At 39.1% G+C, this 23,993-nt stretch overlaps 1 protein-coding gene across 1 annotated transcript in view; it reads left to right on the plus strand.

Annotated features, from left to right (window-relative positions):
* LOC125636027 (uncharacterized) overlaps nucleotides 1-23,340 on the plus strand; it is a 38,832-nt gene extending 15,492 nt beyond the window's left edge. The window contains exons 7-13 of the mRNA XM_048848565.2: nucleotides 757-815; nucleotides 4,489-4,597; nucleotides 6,567-6,758; nucleotides 9,944-10,035; nucleotides 11,121-11,250; nucleotides 21,531-21,653; nucleotides 23,012-23,340. Of these exons, the coding sequence (XP_048704522.2) occupies nucleotides 757-815; nucleotides 4,489-4,597; nucleotides 6,567-6,758; nucleotides 9,944-10,035; nucleotides 11,121-11,250; nucleotides 21,531-21,544 (596 nt within the window). The 3' untranslated portion in view covers nucleotides 21,545-21,653; nucleotides 23,012-23,340. The remainder of the gene's footprint in view (nucleotides 1-756; nucleotides 816-4,488; nucleotides 4,598-6,566; nucleotides 6,759-9,943; nucleotides 10,036-11,120; nucleotides 11,251-21,530; nucleotides 21,654-23,011) is intronic.
* The last annotated feature ends 653 nt before the right edge of the window (nucleotides 23,341-23,993 follow it).

Here is a 23,993-nt window from a genome sequence, read left to right on the forward strand (position 1 = left end):
TTATGCATTGCAGTGCTTACAGCAGATCCTGTAATTCAAGTTTACAACCCCTTGACCCTGTATTCTGTAATTCAGATTAGAATTTTGGTGTATTATATCAGTAAATACCGATTGCTAAATAGAATTACTTTAAGTTTCTATTGCCTGTGCAAAGAGCTCCTGAAAAAGACTGGCACTTCATTTGCATTATTGCTTGTATTGCATTGTACAGTAATTTTGGTAGTTATCTTTGCAGTTAACACAGCAAGCTTCTTTCCGCTGGGAGCAGTTCAGTACACTATATCGGCAGTGATGCGACTTGAGCAATTTTTTAAAAAAACCTTTGTTAAAGGAATGTCATGCTATGTTTAATATTTTGTTAGGGAGTTGTGAGAGAGAATCTTGGACACTTCCTTTCAAATCCTCTGGAGGAAGAAAATGATAGAGAGGGCAAGTAGCTATTTATGAAGATTCAGAGAAGTGTCTTTAAAAAAATACACCTTTATGTAGATCTTATGCTAGTTTGGTGTGCTTTTTAATTTTAATGTGCTTAAAAATCTAATCCCATTGAAGGAAACAAGTATTTTTCCTTTGAAAAAAAACATTAAGAATTTTTTATCACATTATAAAAGGATGGTCCCCTTAAGATTCCCACTAATATATTGTGGCAAAACCTGGGCACCACTAGACCAGTTATTAGTTGAATTTTTTTTCCAAAGTTGCTTGACTTGTTCTCTGTATTACAGTTAAAATAATAGAACTTGGTTTTTCCATCAGGAACAGTATCTTTAGGAAGTAGATCCGAGAATGAAGCTCTTGCTTTGTCAACAATAGATGTAAGTACATGGAAACTGTATTTGAGGTGAGAGTGGGAGGGAGAAAGCTGATAAGTTTTAACTAGTTAATGTCAGCTAGCTTATTTTAATAACGACATACAGTGTTGTACTCACACAAAAACTATTCTAAAAAAATGCTAACAAATCACAAAGTCAAGCTGTCAAGGTTCCTCCCCCACTCTGAACTCTAGGGTACAGATGTGGGGACCTGCATGAAAAAACCTCCTAAGCTTATCTTTACCAGCTTAGGTCAAAACTTCCCCAAGGTACAAAATATTCCCCCCGTTGTCCTTGGAATGGCCGCTACCACCACCAAACTAATACTGGTTACTGGGGAAGAGCTGTTTGGACGCGTCTTTCCCCCCAATATACTTCCCAAAACCCTGCACCCCACTTCCTGGACAAGGTTTGGTAAAAAGCCTCACCAATTTGCCTAGGTGACTACAGACCCAGACCCTTGGATCTTAAGAACAATGAACAATCCTCCCAACACTTGCACCCCCCCTTTCCTGGGAAATGTTGGATAAAAAGCCTCACCAATTTGCATAGGTGACCACAGACCCAAACCCTTGGATCTGAGAACAATGAAAAAGCATTCAGTTTTTACAAGAAGACTTTTAATAAAAAATAGAAGTAAATAGAAATAAAGAAATCCCCCCTGTAAAATCAGGATGGTAGATATCTTACAGGGTAATTAGATTCAAAAACGTAGAGAACCCCTCTAGGCAAAACCTTAAGTTACAAAAAGATACACAGACAGAAATAGTTATTCTATTCAGCACAATGCTTTTCTCAGCCATTTAAAGAAATCATAATCTAACACATACCTAGCTAGATTACTTACTAAAAGTTCTAAGACTCCATTCCTGGTCTATCCCCGGCCAAGACCCAGCACACAGACAGACACAGACCCTCTGTTTCTCTCCCTCCTCCCAGCTTTTGAAAGTATCTTGTCTCCTCATTGGTCATTTTGGTCAGGTGCCAGCGAGGTTACCTTTAGCTTCTTAACCCTTTACAGGTGAGAGGAGCTTTCCCCTGGCCAGTAGGGATTTCAAAGGGGTTTACCCTTCCCTTTATATTTATGACACAAGCACTCAAAAATTAGGAAAGGCCAGAATTAAGATTGTCTTTGCAACTCTAGTTCTACCTCCTTGTGTGCATGCATGATTATGAGGGCTTCTGGATTTTGATTTTAACACTGCCAGTATAAAAAATAAAAAGAAATTGGTGTTTATCCAATGAACAGCAGAAATGGCTATTTTTATCTACGGTAGTACCTCAGAGTTACTGACGCCCCAGTTACAAACTGACCGGTCAGCCACGCACCTCATCGGGAACCGGACGTACACAATCAGGCAGACCCAAAATAAAAGGCAAATACAGTCATGTGTTAAACCTAAACTACTAAAAAAATAAAGGGGAAAAGCAGCATTTTTCTTCTGCATTATAAAGTTTCAAAGCTGTATTAAGTCCATGTGCAGTTGTAAATTTTTGAAAGAACCATCATAACGTTTTGTTCAGAGTTGCAAACATTTCAGAGTTACGAACAACCTCCCTTCCCGAGGTGTTTGCAACTCTGAGGTTCTACCGTAAGGGCTTGTCTATGTGGACCAGTAATTGTTTATGACAGGGATAAAGTGCACTAATGTGTTGTGCATTATTTGTCATGTGTAGACCCTGTTGGTGCACACTGAAGGTATATCTACACTGCACACTTCTTTTGGCAGGGCGTAGAGTACATCCACGACATGCTCCCCTGGCACAGGTATAAATAGCTGCATAGATGGTGAGGCACTACATAAGCAAGGAAAGGCATGCCTGAACCCTGTCTCTATGTTCCCTACACGGCACTCTCCTTACCCAAGCATTGCCTATTTTAGCAGTGTGTCCCCCACTGCTGGAACCTTTTCCCCCTCCCCTCCCCCGTCTCCCCCCCCCCGAGCCTTTCACTGATGTGTAGCTACATGCCACGGTGTGGACGCAGCCCGCGTTTCAATGCGGGGGGTAGCAACGCGTTCACAACATGTTGCCGCAAGTGATGTGCAGTCTAGACTAGCCTAAATGTTCCTTAGGGCACTTAATGTAGTGCTATTAGAAATAGTTCTACATTAAAGGGAACTATGGAACACTTACAAAGAGATTACTCATACTAGTATATTCTGCTGTCGTAAGTAACGTATAAAATTTACATTATTCAATACAGTATATACAAAGAGAGAGCCCCGAAAAACCCCAATTTTTGGACATCTGAATAAAACTCTCAAAAATTGCTAAAAATAAACTCTCCAAAATGAAATTATTAAACCCTGAAAAACAGAAGCACTAATTATAATAAATCTTTAATTGAATGATCACTTTTCCCTTAGGATTCTTCCTCATTCAGTGCACACAATGGACGATGCTCAGTGCATGAATCAGCATTGCACATAACTTCCTTGTCTGATTTTAAAAAAGCAAAACCAAATTATTTTACTTGGAATTGTGGCAACATGAAATCTGCATTCACTCGAACATGGACATAAAAGTTGTGACAAAAATTTATGGAAAGTAATTGCTCTATTGAATATACTCAATTGTTTTTCAAACGTACTGCTAATAATGGCTTGTAAGTCGTTTTACTCTGCATATTTGCCAATAAAGAAACAGGGCCAGAGGATGTTTAAGTGTGTGACCTGACGTAGGCCATCAAGTTAGCTGAAGAACTAGGAGTAGAAACCATTTCTACATACTCATAGTGCCAGTCTCTCTCCACAGGATCAAAGTGACTCTTTACATGGACTATCTTAGTCAGTTGTTCTATTGTGCATGTCGTTCTGTCACACTTAAAGGAACCTCTCTTGGCTGCATTTCTCTATTCTGGCAGCCTACTTTTTCTTATTTCATTCACTGTGTACGTGCCTCGGCGCTAATTCTGCACCATCCATTTGAATAACTGTAAGTATCTTTTTCCCAGGGTGGCACTTTACACCTGGTTTATGTGTTTTATGGCGACCCACCTTCTGTTTTAGTGACTTCTAACCCTCATTACAGCACATTTATTTGTTATCAGCTTAGCGCCTTGATCAGTAAACAAGAAGACAATAATAGTGCTCTCCTTTGACATTATTGCACATTTCAGCACTTCCTTAAAGGAAGCAATAAAACCACTTAGGCCCAAATCCTCTGCATAGACCAAGTAACTTATATCAGTACTGATGATCTCTTATGAGAAAAAGTGGAAGGAATCTTGAACCCCAGGCAACAGAACTGCTTTGGGGGTAGAAGCCCATAGGAGGGGGACTAGAAGACTCGAATAACAGTGGATTCTCCAGCCTCCACTTTCACCCACTGCAGCCTTGAATATCCCTGGAGTGACAGGGCAAAGGAGCTCCCATGATGAAGTCCAGTTAAACTAGTATCACTGTCCCTTGCGTCCTCTGTGCCCATGGAGTCAGGATTTGCCCTGAAACCAAAAAAAAAACCCTACATAATTCTCATTGTCTTGTGAAATCTCTTTGTGACCCATGCCTTGATGGGATCTGGTTTGTATGAGGAGCAAAGGAGGTTTCAGGGTTTTTTTGTTTTGGTTTGGTTTTTCTGATTGCAGTAGGTAATGTTTCTTAATTACTTATTATTTGGCAGATATTGAAAGATCCTTCTAATTCTCGCTATTCTGCCTCTTTCATCAAAACAGAGAGATGAAAGTGATGACCTGTATTGTCGGACATGTAACCAGTTTTTCAGTTCTTTTCATAACAAGAAAGAACACCTTATGGGAAAGCAACACTTACAGAATTTAACAGGTAGTGTTAAAATTGTATGCTAATCAAGCTAGCTTGCAATTCAAACAGACTATCAACTGGTATTGGTACTAATATAAGATGGTACACATATTTAGTGCATTAAATAGCTGGCTCTTAGAACATATAGCCTCTTCATAGCTAATATAATCGGTGTCCCATTATAAGACTGATTTTTCTCAAATATATACTTTGTAACCGAAAAAGAAAAATCATGCTTTCACGTTTTTCATTGACTGGAATTTGTTTTAATTATTTTGTAATAATTAAGTGTATTTAGAAATTAAAAACTTAGTGACTCATTTTTCTTAATAATTTTGTGAGTTTTTAATATTTTGTATAATCTGTTTTGCCTGTAGCAGCCCAGTGACCACACAAAATTCTAATTCATAGGAACTTCGGCTTATGCATCAGGCAGCTTTCAAGGAAAGGAATAATAAAATGTTCAAGAAATTGCTATTTCTAAAAGTAGGCACAAAACTCTATTCTGTGATGGCCCTTGTCATAGATGACCAAAGCAAGGAGACTCTGATTTTTGCTTGTGATGGAGCATGCTTTGCTCATCCAGGATTTTTACCATCTTTTCAAATGTACCAAGCAATCTGTTTCATTTTCTCTGACACAGTTTTCTTACAATTTCAGTACTAGTCGGAGAAGTAGGATTTTGGTTTCCTACCACTGATAGCTTGGCAAGTACTGTTCACTCCTTCCGTTTGATGTGACCTAGTCTTTCCACAACAATTTGTCTTTTTGTGACACGCACACAAAATAAAAGATTAAAAAATAATGAGTAGGCAATTCCACTTTGATTTTAACAGGATAAGGGTGTTAAGTGTGAACAGGACACTTGTCTATCATATCACTTTCAAAACCCAAGCATTTCCTTATTAATCTATTTGCTTTTATTTGAGTGTTTGCTTTCCATTGTAAATCTTAAAGTGCCCACATAATGAATACATTATCCTTATTGAGAAAAGGAAATGCATATGGCATCGCAACAAAATAAACTTAACTCTGATAATAATACTATTGGTTCTACAGTAATTTTTAAAAAACAAAGCACAAAACCCTCTAGGGAAAAATAAGTCGTGACATATGTACTTATTAGTGGTATGTAATGCTAAGCTTCAAACAGAAGTCCATATACATATATTTGTACAAAATCAACAATATTTTACTCTTTTTTACTACTAAAGTACATGTATAGCAGTATTTCCAAGACAGACCAATTATTATTATTATACCAAAAATTTTCTACTGCCAATTGATAAATATATTTAACTGATACTTGTGAGTTTATACTAGAAGATGACCTCTGAAAGTGTGTTTTGAACTTCAGTGCCTATAAAGCTCACCGATTTCAGAGATATCATGGAGAGACCTGGCTGCAGCATGCACAGCCATGCTCTTGCGTATGGGGTCTGAAATCCAGTCTATTAGATAGTTTAAGTGGGTTGTCTGATGATAACGTCTGAAAGGCCAGCTATTCTGAGAAGCTTTATGTGGGAATCGTCTCTTTTTTCCATGATTTAACAAAATGTAAATTACTGGCTCAGTTTGAATTCATAAGGTCCCTTTTACACATCAGTTTTGCTATTCTAATAAATGTTATATAATATCAGGTTATTTCTGTCAAAAAAAAAAAACAAAGTATAATCACCAATAAAGGGGGTGAGAGGAACACATCAACAGCTAACCAGAACATTGTATTTAGGTTAACTGACTATTTTTCCCTGTTCTGTGTGTAAGGAAATGTCGAATGCTGTCGCATGGTAACTATTGGTATGTGGTGACTGTTTAGTGCTCACCACTGTACCATCTAAAAGTTTTACTTCATATAAAAACTTCAGCTATATTCAGGCAAATCTTTGTTATTCCAAAAATGTGGAATGTGTTGCAACATCTTTGATTTTAGAAGAAGTGGTTAATTTTTGAAACCCATTTAATTGTTTTATTTATTTATTTTGTCCAGGGGAGTTTGAGAAAGAAATGGCTGAATTCTCTAAACATCAGAAACTGCAAAAAGAGAAGGAGGAAAAAGATGAGTCAGAAGAAGAAATTGACTCTACAGATGTGTTTCAGTTTGGGGGCCTGACCTCCCAGAAGAACTTTGCTTCATCTGATTTTTGTTTTTTGCAGGAGTTTATCTTCAGACTTCTGAAATGTAAGTTGTATATTCTGAAAAATAAATTGTAGAGAGAAGTCTTTTTTTTTTTTATATTAAATGCCATCAAACTGGAGCCAGAGGTGATCCCCATCACTAGGACAATATTATTACCTCAGTACAGCCTCAGCCTCAGAAGAAATCAGTATCCAGTTCTTCAAAGTCTAGAATGTGGAACTCCTCTACAGAAGGTCAGTCTAGTACCTTTGCCTCGCTACTTCCTAGCATGGGCTCATACAAGTGGACCTTGTAATTGAGCTGTCAATTCAGTGTCCTCCCAGTGACTGTTGAGTCTGCTACCTCATTGGCTGCAACAGAGTGGTTATCCCTGATTCCTGCAGGTCAGCAGCCTACATCTGTTCCAAGTAGGCCAGAGGCTATGCTGTGGCTGCCAGTACTGCCTTCACCCTTGCCTCAGGCTGAGGACCCTCATCTGGGCTAGGTGAAGTTCCCCATTGGCACTGGAACACTCTAGTCAGGCTCCATCACCTTTGGGCCTAGTACCAACTCTTTACATCTTCTGGGCTGGTACCAGCTCCTCCATGCCACACTTTATTGGTGGCAAGGAAGCCATCCATTCTTCTTCCAGTATTGCATCCTTGACATGGATCCAGTTCTTGGTAACCGTGGACCCCTCCTGATTCCTCATCAGACTCCAAAGTAGGCTCTCAGGTATCCTGGTACTGAGAGTCTAGAGCTTCCTCACGTTCCCATTCCTGCACTCAGACAGGGTTCTGAGAGGACCTTAGCCAGGGATTGGGATGCTTGGGGGGCAGATCTGCCTAGGGCCCAGTCCTATACCAGTGCCCTCAGTACCCCTACTGGATGCCCAGGGGGATGCTTCCAGGTTCCAGATATACTTCACCACTTCCTGATACAAGTAGGCTTTCCAGGAGGGAGTCATCTCCTGCCAGTACTGGGAGACCAGTCACGGTTGGTACCAGTGAGCCTTTGGATCTCAAGCCCAAGACTTCTTTCAGCCCATTCCAGAAGAGTATAACCCATCCTGGACCACAAGAGCAACCTTGGGGGCTTTCACCCTTGCCTGTCATGCAGGCATCCTGCTCATCACCTGATGAGGTCCTCGTACCAGAAAGATCCTCCCAGGTACTGGGTAACTTTAAGGTACATCAGGAGCTCCTCAAGAAGATGGCAGCCTCCCTGGACATTCAAACTGTTTGTTTGATAGTCTCCATCCCACGCCACCAGGGAGGGTTGCCCTGCCCATAAGTGAGGCCATTATGCAGCTAGCCAAAACCATCTGGTAAACCCTTGCCTCTACTCCAGTTGTGGCCAAAAGAACAGAACATAAATGTCAGGTTCCATTCTAGGGGTTTGAACAGTTCCGTTTACATCCCACACCAGATTCACTTGTTGTGGCTGTGGTGAGTGAGAGGAGCTAGTAGGGCAGAGATGAGGCTACCCTCAGGGACAAAGATGCCGAAAAGCTTGACTTGTGTGGTAGAAAAATTTATTCTACAGCAAGTTCATAATTTCACATTACCAACCATGGCACTGTGTCGTCCCAGTGTAGTTTTTCAAACTGGGAGGCAGTTTGGGAGGTTGCTGGCAGACTGCCAAAAGACTCCAGTTGCTCATTGCAAAGGGACGTTTCATTTCTTGATCAGTCATATGGCTTCTTTAAATGCAGCAGATTCCACAGCTAGGGTCATGGCGACAGTAGTGACTCTGCACAGATCCTCCTGGCTGCAGACCTCCAGGATTCCAGCAACAAACAATTAACAACTTTCCTTTCAAGGGATGTGCTCTGTTCTCATCTAAAACAGATAAGGCTTTGCACACACTAGTGGACTCAAACAGTGTTGAAATCCTTGGGCCTCTGTATGGTGATGACAAAGAGGAGACAAGATATCGTCTTCAATTCCAGCCCAAACAGTAATACTGTCCTTTTTTTGTTTGGCTGACCAAGGTCACAGAGAAGAAAAACGATGCTTTCTACTTCCTTGCAGTCTTCAGCTTTGCAGCCACAGGCCCCAAATTAGTCATTTTTACTCTTATGTCACGGACAGCATGCTATTTGACCTGGATCTCATTGATCTGTCCCCATCTTTCTGGGGCAGGTTGTCCTTTTTCCTACGTTCCTGGCAGGCCGTCATCTCAGATAAGAGTGTACTAAACATGGTGGAATTGAGATATACCCTCCAGTTCCTTTCTATCTCCACCCCTCTACCTAATCCTCTGCATAAGCACAAGTAGAGTTTCTGCAGAGCATTGGCTCTTTTTCCTGGATAGGACAAAACCCTTTTGGGTGTCTTCCCTGCTGCACATTTCTTATGCAGAACTTATGAGAGGTCATCCTGTTACAACTGAGAAGCTCTCAAAATGGATCACCAACTGCACTACAAAGTGTTAAGCTGTCAAAGGAGTAATGCCTCCTGACAAACTTAAGATGCACTCGACCAGAGCATGTTTGACCTCAGCAGCATTTGTGGCTAACGTCCCAATTATGGACACCTGTCTTAGATTCAGACATTCACCAGGCATAATGCAATGTCTGCTGTAGGAGGATACAAATATAGGGGAGGCAGTTCTACAGCTCCTGTTACCCTAGGAGCTCGGAGCCTCATTGTAACAGCTTGGCAGTCACCTACACTGTGGACACATGCAGGCACTCGAAGAAGAACAAACAGTTGCCTTCTTGTAACTGTTCTTTGAGATGTGTTGCATACATCGATTACACAACTCACCCTCCTTCCCTGACACATCAGAGTCTACCATTGGTTCTGGTGCAAAGGAACTGAAGTAGGGGAGGAGCGACTTTGCCCTTTATACCCTCATTTTGGAGCACAAGGAACAGAGTGGGTGGGGCCGCCCCTACAGATACAGCTAGGCAAAACTCTCATGCACCGGTGCACGCAACGCATATACACTACAGTGTAATAGAACACAGCTTGAAGAACAACAGTTACAAAAAGATGAGTAACTATTTTTTGTCTTTATTTCAATACATTGATAGTCATCTGGCATGCTGTGACTGTATAGTAGTTCGCCTTTGCTGTCATATGTCTTTGTTATGTAGCGACCTCTAACTTTGAAATTGACTCTCGGTGGGCAGCTTTGGTGTAGGTAGGGTTAAGTATAATTTCAGTTCTGTTTCTTTTATGGTTTTTGTTCAAAGGTGTGTAGACAATATTACAATCTAAATTGAAAATTATTTTTAACAGTTAAAGAGTTTGAACTTTGTGAACTGAAAAGAAGTTTGACAAAGGCATATGAAGACCAGGAAAGCTTAAAAAAGCAGCTGGAGGATCTGAAGGTAAATAATCCAATGTCTGAACACTAAGCATGCACACAGACATGAAGGTTTCTGTTCCTTTTGTAATCCTACTCTGCTTATATGAATTTTATGGTGAGTTTTTTTTGTACTCTGAAAACGTTTGAGATCTGGTGTAAATTGGCACAGTTCCATTCAATTCAGTGAAGCAACAGCAGTTTAAACCAGCTGAGGCTCTGTCTCCTTGTTTGTTTATATCACTCTTGTTGTTCATCTCTGAATTCTTTGAGGTATGTAATGTCCAGAACTGAACTGGTGCGGCCCAAGTACAGCAGAAAAACCACTATATTTGTCTTGCCTGTAATACTCCTGTTCATGCAGTCCAAGGGCCTGATCCCGCAAACAGACATATGGACTTTTACCCCCCGATGGAGTCCTGTTGATTTCAGTGGGATTCTTGAGAATAAGGCTTTGTATGTCCATATCGATTTGAGTGTTGAGGCCCAGTATGGCATTTGATTGTTTGTGACCAGCATTAAATTTAGCCAGATTCAGACCTGTTGTCAGCAGGTCAACTCCACTGAAGCAAGGAGTTCTTCTTTTACACCAGGTCTCTTTTTGGCCTTTCCTTTCATGATCCACTTTAATTCTCAGGTCTTTCTTTGCTGCTCTTTTTCTATCACTTCCTACACAGTTGTCTCTCATTTTTACCACTATGTCCATTATTACTCAACTTCTTGAATTTCGGATAATTTGTACCTGAGTTTTAATTAACTGGCTTAGTATGCTGTCTGAGCTTTCTTGTTCATATGCATGCACTTGTATTTGCAAATCTCAGCCCCTTTGTAGTGAAAAAATAATTTGTCCTCCCCCTATCATTGGGCAGATTCCACTGTATACAAATGAGAAATGATGAAATTACCAGAATGACACTTGTGAATAGAACCAAAAGCCAAGTAACTTTTGCATTACCATGCTGAATTTATCTGATTAGTTCAATTTGGCAAATGTGGGCCAAATGTTCAAATCTGGGAATAAAAGATGAAATTATTTTGTCATTTTTTTTCATGTACTGCTAGGTGACTGTGATGTGTTCTTAAGCTAAAACACCTTTTGTCCAATTTTAGAATCAGCAGTTGAAGTTGGAAATGGATTTTGCATCTATAAAGGCATATAGCGGTACTTTAGAAAAAGAGTTTGAAAATTTAAATATGATTCCAATGCTGTTCCAGTTTCATCTGCAAATAGTGGACACGAGTAAGTCAAATTTTTTTCTGTGATTGATCTTTTGTTTTACTGTTGTTCAACAGATACCATTAAAATCTTCTTCTGAGGTAGTTTCTGTGAAAATGACCATGGAACTTCTGGGTTATTGACAGTATGTCTACACTACAATATAACACCCGCAGCTGGCCCTCATCAGCTGACTTAGGCTACAAGGCTGTTTAATTGTGGTGTGCATATTTGGGCTTGGGCTCTGGGATCCCATGAGGGGGAAGGTTGTTTAATTGCAGTATAGACATCCACTGACTCCAGTCCCTTGCTGTCACAGGCAACCACATCCCATTCATAAACTTGTCAGGTTCTATCTTATCTTTAGTTAGGTTGTTTGCCCCCATTATTTCTGTTGAAAGGCCGTACCTGAACTTCACTACTCTGATGGTTAGAAAACGTCTTAATTTCCAGCCTACATGAATTCATGTACTATTTGTTCTTGTGCCAACACTGTTCTTGAGCTTAAATACCCTCCCCTGGTGTTTACGCACCTGATTTATTTGTAGAGAGCAATCATATCCCCTCTCAGCCTTCATCTTGCTAGGCTAAACAAGCCAAGCGCTTTTAATCTATCATAAGATGTGCTTTCACTCACCTGGTCATCCTAGTAGCCCTTCTCTGCACCTGTTCCAGTTTGAATTCACTTTCTTGAACATGGGTGACCAAAATTATACGTAGTGTTCCAAATGAGATCTTATGAGTGTTGTACTCAATAACATTAATACTTTCCTATCTCTACTGGAAATACCTTGCCTGATATATCCTAGGATCACGTTTGCCTCTTTCATGCTGGCATCACATTGCTGGCTCATAGTATTCCTGTGCTCAACTAATATACCCAGGACTTTCTCCTCCTGTGTTTCTAACTGATGAGTCCCCAGCATGTAGCTGAAATTCTTATTAGTTCCTAAGTGCATGACCTTGCCCTTTGTACTATAAAATTTCATCTTACTTCTATAACTCCAGTCCTCCAGGTCATTCAGTTCCTCCTGTATAATAATCCAGTTTTTATACATTTAATCTGTGCCATGTTAATTTTATATCATTCTTGTATTTTCATCAAAATGTCATGCGATGCCAAGTCAAACGCGTTACAGAAGTCTAAGTACATTACTTTAACACTTACCTTTATCAACCAAATGTGTAATCTCGTCAAAAAGATTATCAAACTAATTTGACCAGATCTGTTTTCCATAAAACCCAGGTTCATTTGCATTAATTACCATTCTTTTCTTAACTGAGTCCTGCATCAACTGCTCCTTTATCTTGCCCAGGATCAATATCAGGCTGACAGGCCTATATTTACCCAGGTCATCCCATTTACCTGGGAAGTTAAAGTCTCCTGTAATGACACAGTTTCCAGTAGTATTTATAGCTCTAATAATAATATTAAAGAGATCTCTATCCATATGCAAATCAAGCCCTAAGAATCTGCTATAGAACGTCTTTTACAATCCTTCACCAAAGTGATTTTGATCCAAAATAATTCTGTTTTACCCACGCAATCACTTCTTATTTCTTTACAGTCTACCACATTATTGACACACAATGCTACTCCACCACCCTCACTTTTACTTCTTTCTCTCCTGAGCAGCACATACCCTTCAATACCTGAATAACAGGCACGATTGCTATTCCATCATGTTTCTATTCTTTCAATATCTGGTGTCACGTCCTGTACCGCGTGTTCTGATTCCTCCATTTTGTTGTCCAGATTCCTTACCATTGCTGGACGAGCATCATTCTCTCTGACCTCACCCTGTTTCTAGCTGGATTCATTATAGTCCTTTTGTTTCCCATGCTCAAGTGTTCTGAATTAAAGCTGGAATAGTTACCACAAGGAAACGAGAATTTAAAGCCCTCTGGACTGGATCCCACCATATCTTACTGAGCTTTTGACTGTCACGGTTACCAGGCAACTGCATCTCTGACCCCTCCTGATTTCTTCTTGCATACCCCCTCCCTAAGTCCCAGTCCTCGAGCCATCCCCTCTCTCTTGGGGTGGGATCATGTGTTTTTCCCCAGAGCGGGTCCTGGATTGCACAACCATGGTTTCCCTCCACATGTCTGACTTATGTCAACACCCTGCAATTCTGTTCCCTCTGAGACCGTGACAGTGGTAAGCAGTGACCCAAAAGCCACCTTAAAGCAAAGCATCATTTATTTAGAACAAAAGCAATTAAGAGAAAACCATCTTAAAAACAATAGGACACACTACACACATCTAGCTTACCAGGTGTTTAAACATATTCTACCTGGGGACTCTTCCGTAGAACCTCTCTCTGTCAATTTGTCTCCCTGTAGAATTCACTGACACTCCCTGGAGAGCCTTGGCAACTCAATGACCCCTTCACAGGAATCAAATAGCTTTTTAGCTGTTTGTAGCCCATTTGATTCCTAGCCTGGCAAAACAGCTGTGTCACTTCAACCTAGAGACTTGAAGTATGCCCTTGTCTCATAATTGACCCGGATATTTGCTGCAAAGTTGCTTATCTGGGACCATTGTATATTGCCGTCTTGCTTGTTCTTCCCGCAGCCCCCCTATTAAGTTAAATCAGTGCATTCATACAGGAAAGTTTTAAAACCTCAGTGTACAGTAACTTCCCCTTACTGACCAGTGTTCATAACATTATTGCATATCCACATCTATCACACTGACATTCTACGTACTAGCTCACGTTAGTAGGCACGCATCTTTAAGGCATGTTGGCATATAAAGTTTCTGCCTTTATTTTTGCCTCTGCTTTTCTGAGGCTCTTGATATCCTGCACAAATATATTAGTGTTTTGCTCCTTTCAAGAAAAAGGGTCTTGACTTTTTTTCTTTTCCAAAGGCTTTTGCGCACATTTTAATATTTTCGTGTTTATTTCTAAGTGTTATGAAACAGCTAGAAAACTGCTGGATAGACACCATATAGACACAAAATTATTAAAATGTATTCATGTAATAATGAAGTCCATAGCTGTACATTAGCTATATCAGTGGTAGAGCACAATATCCTTTAAATCTGGCATGCTAGAATTTGAGATGTCTTTGCTGAGGACAAATAAAGAATGCAGATTGACCTAGAGAGAACAGAAGTGCACAGAACTGAATAGCATAGAAGTATGGATAGAAAGTTAGGAAACAAGGTTCATCTTGGAAAAATTAATCTTCCTGGAAAAAAATTACCCAACCATCATATGCTTAATGGGGGACAGATCCTTGGAAAGCAGTAATGCTAGAAAAAGATCTAAAGGTGATAATGCACAGCAATGCAATATAACAGCAAAACAGCCAGTCTGTGTGTTGGGTTGCATATACGCAGTGGTATCATGTACCAAGGAGATAATAGTCCCCCTCTCTGCACCAATGATGAGACCACTCCTATTATATGGAGGTAGGTCAAGATGCTGATAAACTAGAAGGAAGTCCAGAGAAGTTTAACTAAAATTCTTGAGACTGTAGTGATTGATGTATGAAGAAAGAATGAATTCGCTAAACAGGAATAGCATGACTCTTAAGACAATAGAGGTATATTATAACTATGTACAAGTGTTTGTAAAGTATAAAAAGCAAGTAAGGAAAGAGTTGTTTTAGGGTAGTCTCAATGGTTATAACTAGAGCCGAACTGATAAAACTGAGGAAAGGAAAAAATAGGGTGAATATCATGTAACAGTTTTTGGTAATGAGATCTGTTAGACTTTGAAATTAACTTTTAAGGAAAGACAAATTGATAGAACCCCTGTTGCTTGTCACCTGACACTAGACTAAACAAAATACTTAGGGTGAGATCCAGGCCTCATTGAAATCAATGGCAAAACTCTCATTGACTTCAGCAGGACAAGATCTGCCCCTTAATGTTCTGTATGCAACAATCCTGTGTTGCCTTCCATGGCTTAGATAAGTTAACCTAATAGGTCGTCTCCTCCATTTCTAAATTCTATGGGTTAAATACTGAAATCCTTAACTCAAGCAAAATGTCCCTTGACTCCAAAAAGAGCTCTACCTTCAGGATTTAGCCTTATGGATACTTTCTTAGTGATAGAAATTACAATATGCTAAAAGCCGAGGCCTGAGGACTATTTTGATGTGTGGTTCCCTTTGCTCACAACTGAACTTGATGTCTGAATCTTCTCACCTTTCTTTTTTTAAATAAGTACTTATAATAAGGGTTTTGCATAAAGTGAGACTATGCAGCCCTGTACTATGTTAAGTGGCTATATGAAGTCATTGACACTTCAGAAACAGTCGAACGATGTGGTTGCTTTATTACATATTTGAATTTCAAAGACAAAAAAAATTGAGACAGTGAGATGATCACTAATATATAACAGACTATTATTTTTGTTACAGTACATTCACATAGAGCCTTGAATGGAAACATCTGTAGTTATTAAATCTTTTACATTTTTTTTATATTTGCAAAGAACAGCTCAATTTTTCACCCTTTTTGTCAACTGGGAGCATTATTTCCATATGAAAATAATTTTTCTCCAGTACTTATTCAAATTACTTTGCTTACCGCTGCTCTATTTCCAAATTTTCATTAACTTGTATCCAGCAGTAGCTCCTCACTTTAAACTGGCACCATGTTAATACTCTGCAGTTGCATAGAATTGAACATCTAAAATGTACCAGTTGTCAGGTTGTTAATAACAAAAAGTAGCTGCTTTTTAAACCTGCTTGTTTAGCATGAAACTAAGTTACAATCATTTGTTTTGCAAATAGTATTGTACTTGTCACCGGCATAAATAAAATGTGTGATTGTACTTTAAAATGTAGCTGGAATTGTGGTTATTTGATTTAACTGTTCCATCTGTATCATTTGCCTATCTGGGATGAAAATCTAGCATTTTTTCTTCCTTCTGAATACTTAGCACAAACAACCATATGGTGTTTGTTGTTTTATCGGATATGAAACTGTGAAAAGTTCCCTTGCACTAGTCTTGCCTCCGATGACCAGAAACGATACAAATATCAGCTGGTGTAAATTGTCATACCCCTTGTCCTCTGGAGATAAGATACTTTATACCAGTTGCAGAACTTTCCCCAGGATGTGTGAGAGAGGAGGGAATGCAGCTGGGAGGCAACTGGAGAGGGAGCTTAAGAGATTTTGTGGGAGGGAATCTACAACTGGGATGAGGATGGAGTGAGGAACCTTATTTCAGAGGCAGCTAGGGAGGAATTTGAGGCAATCTTGTGATGAAAATAAATGTGAGGGAAACTGGGAGACTTTTCAAAAAACAGGAGGGAGTCTGCATCTGGGGGAAGAGGTTTGGGGACCTCTACGTAGTCCGGAATCAGGATCATTGGAGAGGTAGGTGGGAAGGGTGACCCAGGACACTTGTATGTGGGAGGGCAGAGAGGAAGTGCAGTGAAAGAGCCTTAAGAGCATGTGGATGGAGTCAAGAGACAGCTGGAAGTGGAAATAGATAATAGAGGCAGGAAGCAATTTCTCAATTCTTGCTTCATGATCAGCAGAACACATTTTCGGTAATGTATATTGAAGGGAGACAACACTGGCACAGGGCAGTGTTGGAAAATAAAAAATAGTTTTAAAGAAACCATTCTGGCTACTGTTTCAGGCAGTGGGAGAAAGGAAGTAAGTGTCTGTAATTTACACAGCAGCTAGACTCAGCTAAGAGAGCACAATAAAAACCTCATATCTAGATGGACAGAAGAAAAAACAACATATTTTAGAAGGTATCCATAAATTGGGATTTTCAGAAATTCAAATTACTATGAGAATTACAGGTCAACTCCTACAAGTGCTGATTTAGTACTGCCCCCTCAGCAGCTTTGGCTAGTGGTGCTCCAGTTATTAACTAAAGCTGCCTCCCACTTTCTGGGCAAAATTTCTGAGGGAATGCAGTGACAAGAACACCTTCTGCACTCGTGCAGGTGGTTTAGTGTGTGTAGCTGAATGATATGAAAGAATAATTTGTAATTTGTTAAGTTCTACATCTTGAAGGCTTACAGAATGTTGAAAGTATCAATTTGTATGCTTGAGTATTGCATATTAAGTGCATAGGGTACAAGATATGATGGGTCTAGAGTACATTAATCTTCAATTTCTGTTGCTTTCTCTGCAATGAGACAAGTAGTCATCCAATTTTTCATCAACTCTTTTCTCTCTCACCATAGCAACACATGCATAAAACAATCTAACCTTGTTATAGAAGAGTGGCTTTGTCACTGAAGAACATTGTATCCTTTCAAAGAAACAGCAGCTGGCATTTACACTGTCTTGTTTAATGGCTCTGATGTCTTGAGGGCTGAAGGAACCTTCGTCCAGAAACTAACATTCTCCCCCTCACCCTCAGCCTCCTGTCATCAGTTGTTTTGCTTTTGCAATCCAAATGTGAGCTTCAGAAAGATGAAGGAGAATGTTTCATATATTAAATTCCAAAAACAAAGTTAATACAGCATTGTAGTTTGGATATTCTTTCTTATGTATATTTAAAATATCAAGTTACATTTCCCACCGCAGCCATAATTTGTACGAGTCCCATTGAGCACGTGCAGTTAGCTACACAATATATTATATACGGTGGTAAAGTTTTCTGCATTCATATCGTTACACCCCAATTCAATCAATTACTGTACTTAAGCATATGCCAAATTACACATGTGAGTATTCCCATTAAGATCAATGGGACTCATTATGCAGGGAGCTAGGCATGTGCTTTAAATACCTTGCTGAATTGGAACTATGCAGTATGGCAAAGGTAAAGTTGTAACAGGATCCTTAGATTGGAATTTCCCTACTTTTGAGCAATTCAGATCTTAGCTACAATGTTTTATTAGAATTGTTTTGATTAAATTTAATGCATTGGTTGTTTTTAAAGAAAAGCACTATGGGAGAACTATGAGTGCATGTTCAGAACATTTGTGCAGTGTTCAAAAGAATACACTGAACATTTGCTTTGATAACTGATCAAATTCATATAAATGCATTATGTATATGAGATTCAAATAAATGTACTGAGTATATTTATCTGTATAGCTACAGGTATGTATGTACACAGAGAAAAAAATACAGCTTTTACTGCAATGTGCACTTCTCCAAATCTAAGCTTGTTTTGGATTTTTTTTTTTTTTTTTTTTTTTACAGAGAGTGAAATTTAAGATTTGAAAAGATGGGAAAATGCTAACAAACATCATCCCTCTTCCACGAATATCTTCCAAAGTCTTTATTATTTTTAGGTACCCTTCTGTGTTCAAAGGGTTTTCTTCAGAAACACATAAAATATGACTGGTATTAAATGATTTACTGAATATAATTATTTTTGTTTATGGCTGTTTTATGGTAAACTCAAGCATATAAAACTAGTGGTTGTGTTTCATAAGCTGTTGTGTTAAAGTAATAAATTGCAGTCACTTTATATTCTCCTTAATCCTGAAGCGTAAACCAATATACCCATTCAGCTAATGCTGTAAATTACACTCCTCTGCTCTGAAGTTTGAAAATAAAAATAGCTAGGATGGAAAAGATGTGTATGATGATATGGTCTTCTAGGTTCTTGCAAAAGTCTTTACCAGGATGGCGGCTATAGGCATTTGAGGGAAGAATAAATCAGGACGCTTGTTTGGTCACAGTCACAGAGTTCCTGATGGCTGGAAGGCTCAGAATGTACTGTGTACAACTTCTGGAGCCTTTTTTCATGTTATATTCAGCAGAAAGTATTTGTGAAGTTTTGCTCCTATATAACCTTTTGGGGGGAGCGTGAGTTGAAGGAGAGTGCACTGTTAGGTTCTACTTTCATAGGACTTATAGAAATTACAACATGATGGAAAACTGAAGGTACAATTCTGGGATGGATTCTGCTCACTGAAAACCCCCAAGAACATTTGATGTGACATGTAAATATGAAGCATAAAATTGTGATTTGCTTTCAGCCCAGCTATAAAGGTGAAGGGTGTTCTTTAAAATCTACATTAGATGATGTTTTACTGGCAGAACTGTGCAATTGCATCTTATTGTAGAAATGACTTCTAGTCATAGGTGTCTGTATTACTTGTTTTTATGAAAATCATGTCGTCTGTCAGATTTTGTTTTCCTAACTGTAAAATGAGGATACTTAACTTGTTTCAAGGATGTTGAAGATTAATTAGTTAATGAACCCAATGCTGCAAAATTCCTGCTCATGTGAGTAATACTATTGATATCAAAGTGATTCCTCACAAGAGTAATGGCTACTCATACAAGTAAGGGCTTTTCAGGATAAACACTGAGTAGAAGTACTTTTATTAATTTTATAATGTAATAGTACTCTTTTCCTTTATTAAAATCGTTTTATATAGATCTGGTCTGCAGCACTGAGCATGTACTATGGGACAAATATTACAGCCCTTACTCACATGAGTATTCACACTTAGTAAAGGCTACTGTGTTGGCCCCTGTGTATAAGAAGAACACTGTTAAATTATACCCAAAAAAAAAAAGATATTGTGTGAGCAGTAACAGTATAGAATAGGGGGGAAATATAGTATACTGGATATTAAAATGTTTCTGTAATAAAAGGTCTATTTTTCTGATAGACCTGGTCAAAAATGAGATGCAGTTTTCATAACGTTGACAAAAAATTCATCCTGTGGCTTTTCATTGGAATTTCTTTGAAAAGTTTCATCGAAATGGTGAATTTTGAAAAAGTTTGACCATCTCTATGTATGATGGGTGAGACACATAATATTGGAGGCTAGTACCATCTCCTTATTTAATTGCAATGGGGGTGTGTACAGTCTTCCAGCATATCTCTGGACATTCAGTTCTAACTCTACAGTATACTTTAATTGAATTTAAAAAGCATCATGATACTCGACCAAAAAAATGGGGGGGGGTTTACTGTGTAAGATCACTATTGCAAGTTGCTGAGATGTCTAAAACCCCATTGACTTCTGTGCAAGCTGGAGGTGGTCAATATCTCTTGGGAGAGAGTCAGCACCTTGCAGGATTGGGGACTGAGATCTCAAATTGACATCAGGGATTGTTTTCTATTAAAATACTGTTTTAGAAACAAAGCACCTGTAATATCCCAAACTTAGACAACATTATTTGCCTTGTTTCAGAGTAGCAGCCATCTTAGTCTGTATTCGCAAAAAGAAAAGGAGTACTTGTGGCACCTTAGAGAATAACAAATTTATTTGAGCATAAGCTTTCGTGAGCTACAGCTCACTTCATCGGATGCATTCAGTGGAAAATACAGTGGGGAGATTATTTGCCTTGAGTTCAAAATACAATGCACTTTCTCTGATACAGAAACAGAAGATTAAAATGACAAAGGACAAGTCCTCATCTTAGTTTTGCCCCCCTGCCCTTTGGACAGGAAACCTGCCCAATAACTCCATCTTGTGACTGTTCTTATTTATTGGTGCCCCGTTCAGTAGGTATAACATGGTCTTTGACAGAAAAGCAAAAGGACCTTTTCCCTTTCCCAAGGTGTCTACAATATAAATTATCCATTCAAATTTAATTACAGAATGGCTAAATTATTCTTAAACAATACCACTGTGTTTTCTGGTAGACTCTTGCACATGTAAATAACCATGGATTAAAGTGGGTTCATGGGGGGAAAATGATGGTATGGGTGACAGAGCAGCTGGCTGGGACCTAAAAGTAAAGAGAGCAGGTACCTCCACTCACACATAAGGAATTTTATTTGGCCTAATTGAGGTGCTGTACTAGTAGGAATTTGTCCATGCGTGAATTGTTTGTACTTTGCTTTCATTGTTTAGACAGTTCAGTGTAATGACTTTTCCCCAGAGACTTTACTCTATTACAGGTTTTACTTCCCAGTAGAGGCTTTTTCAAGCAAAGTTTTGTCTCCAAGGTTAATGCTGGAGGAGGTTTTCCCTTGGGACACTCCAAAAAGATTGGGACTTTGGAGCCGGGAATGAAGAAGTTGAGTTAACCCAGTTAAATCTTCCAGGAGGGGGTTCCTGTGTGTCTGGAAACCCCTTTTTTATTGAGAATCTGAATTAAATATGCTGGAAGTAGAGGAATTTAGCGTGCAGTATTTTGTGAGTTTGTATTACTGTGTGTGCGTGCATGCGTGTGCGCATAATAAACACTTGTGCACTGATTGGTCTTTTTTCTTTGGGGACTATTTAATTTTCCTCCATAACAGAATACCATACACTCAAGCCTCCACATCTCACCTGCCTTCTGAGGCCCTCCCCTCATTTCTTAAATAAAAAAAGTTGTAAACATTCAGTGCATCGCACAGATTTGTTGCTTGTGTGTTTGTTTGCTCATATGATGTATTCCATATGTTTTGCAGATAATCTAGATTGATGTTCTTTGGTCAAGGACCATGTCTTTCTGATTGTTCTGTAAGATACCCCACTCCAAAACAATAATCCATTCAAATGGCATGGTGGCATCATCAGATAAAGTTTCTGATGTAAGTATGTAAGTTTCTATCCTAAAATAAAGGAGTCTGCTGTTTTAGTTTGATAACTTTAAAAAGAGCAATTTATATTTTTAATGAGGGAAAAGTTTCCTCTATTGTAAGCATTAACTCATAGTATGTGTGTAATATTAAACAGTTTTATTATACAGGTGAAAAAGGGATGTGAATTATCCGTACTTTATATAAATAAGACACTGTAGGTATTTATTCTGTCCAGTGTCAGATTATTTGTAAATATGCAATAAACATTTGATCATTTTTTTTGTCCTGTTACTTATTCTGGAAGCGTTCAATTTGTGCCTCTCGTCTTAGTTAGTTATGCTCACCTGGACACTTCAGTGACAGATCTTCCCCAATTTTGTAGAACCAGATGATTCAGAGGCACATGAGGCATTTTGCAGGGTTCTTTTGAAGATGTGTGCGTGTGTAGCTAGGCACCCTATTGGCACACAGCTAAGGCTAATATTTTGTCATGGATATTTTTAGTAAAAGTCAGGGCCAGGTCACGGGCAATAAAGAAAAATTCATGGATTTTTTATTCATAAAAATTTTTTATTCATAAAAATATCCATGACAAAATGGAGAGCCACTGGGCAGCTGCTGAGAGCCTGGCTGGGAACTTCGGGTGTCCCCCTTCACCTGTGGCTCTGAGCTGTGGGGTCCCTCCGGCCAGGAGTTCTGGGGACAGTGGGGGTTGCCCACAGCAGCTTGGAGTTTGGGGGGGGCACAGGTACCTCACAGCTCCCTGAAGTCATGGGCTTCCTGACCTCTGTGACAAAATTGTAGCTTTACTCACAACACATAACACTCCTCTGATGCTCAGCAAGATACTGAGTGGTGCAGTTCCAGGATAAGAGCTTCAATCTGTGCTCCCTGCACTCTTCCAGTTGCAGTTTTAGAGCATGGGGAGTGGGGGGAGAACAGATCAGTGCTGTCACTCCCTGCTCTGCTTCCTGAAAGCTGAGGAGAGAGTGAAGATTCATTTAGCTACCCATATGTGGGTAAAATGAGGTTAAAGGACTAGCCAAAGATCACACAATGAGTCAAAGGGAGATGAAGCCTGGAGCAGAACGCAAGTTTGCTGCTCTAACCACTAAACAATTCCTCTGATACAATTTGGAAATCATCCCCTGATACACAGCAAATAAAAATACCTACAATGAGGTAAAGGGGAGAATGTAGAAGATACTTCAGCTTGTGAAAATTTCCTTGCTGTTGTGTGCACCTTTATGCTTAGTAAAAGTATTAATGAAAAACAACCTCTACCAGCACTTGTAATCTATCTGTGGATACAGTGACTAATCTTTTCATCTGTTGTTCTGTGCTGCATTTGTGTAATTTTCTTACAGGGTCCCAATGAGGCCTGCTGGCAACATCTATTACTTGGCACTTAAGAAGAGGCAGAAAGAAGATGACCCAGAACTGCCAGCTGGAATATGCACTGCTGCTTTCATTTGAATAACCCACAGAATGTTCTATTTTTTTTCTTTTCAGCTTTTGTTTCAAGTGACCGCTATACTTCATTGTAATAAATGCTTCCTGAATAAGCTGGGGGTAGTGTTTAAAATGGGGGCTGTCTTTTGGGTTTACGGAAGAGACAAAAACTGAAAAAAAAACCTCACTCAAAATAACTTTCTGTTCTGACAATAAGAGATTTGAAGGTTAATTGAAACAACAACACATCCCTAGCCTTATTTTTCTATATAGTCTTTAATCTGTATAAACAACTGTATGAACAATTTGTATACACAACTCTCTTTACTATGCATTTTTGGTAATAAGTTAGATTGTTGTAAGATGTACCTAGCTTGGTTCAGAATCTGAAACTTTCTGTTGGAAGTTTCACTTCCCCCATAAATCTAGGAAAACACTCTGATATACCTGGTGCAGATCAATGGAATTGTAACTACTTAGACCACAATTTGAGTTTGGCCTTTTAAGCCCATGTTAATATGTAGGTGCATCTTTTACTGTGGATATATATCAGGTTTCAGAGGAACAGCCGTGTTAGTCTGTATTCGCAAAAAGAAAAGGAGTACTTGTGGCACCTTAGAGACTAACCAATTTATTTGAGCATGAGCTTTCGTGAGCTACAGCTCACTTCATCAGATGACATCTGATGAAGTGAGCTGTAGCTCACGAAAGCTCATGCTCAAATAAATTGGTTAGTCTCTAAGGTGCCACAAGTACTCCTTTTCTTTTTGTGGATATATAAAATCCCCTTTTTCCTAATCTTTGGGATATCTGAGCATATTGACTTGGTGGTTTTGTTTTGTTTGTTTTTTTTAAAGCTAAATGGCTGGCAAAATAAACAATTTACATGTGGGGTTT

Source organism: Caretta caretta, chromosome 4, assembly GCF_965140235.1.
Source record: "Caretta caretta isolate rCarCar2 chromosome 4, rCarCar1.hap1, whole genome shotgun sequence".
Classification (NCBI taxonomy): domain Eukaryota; kingdom Metazoa; phylum Chordata; order Testudines; family Cheloniidae; genus Caretta; species Caretta caretta.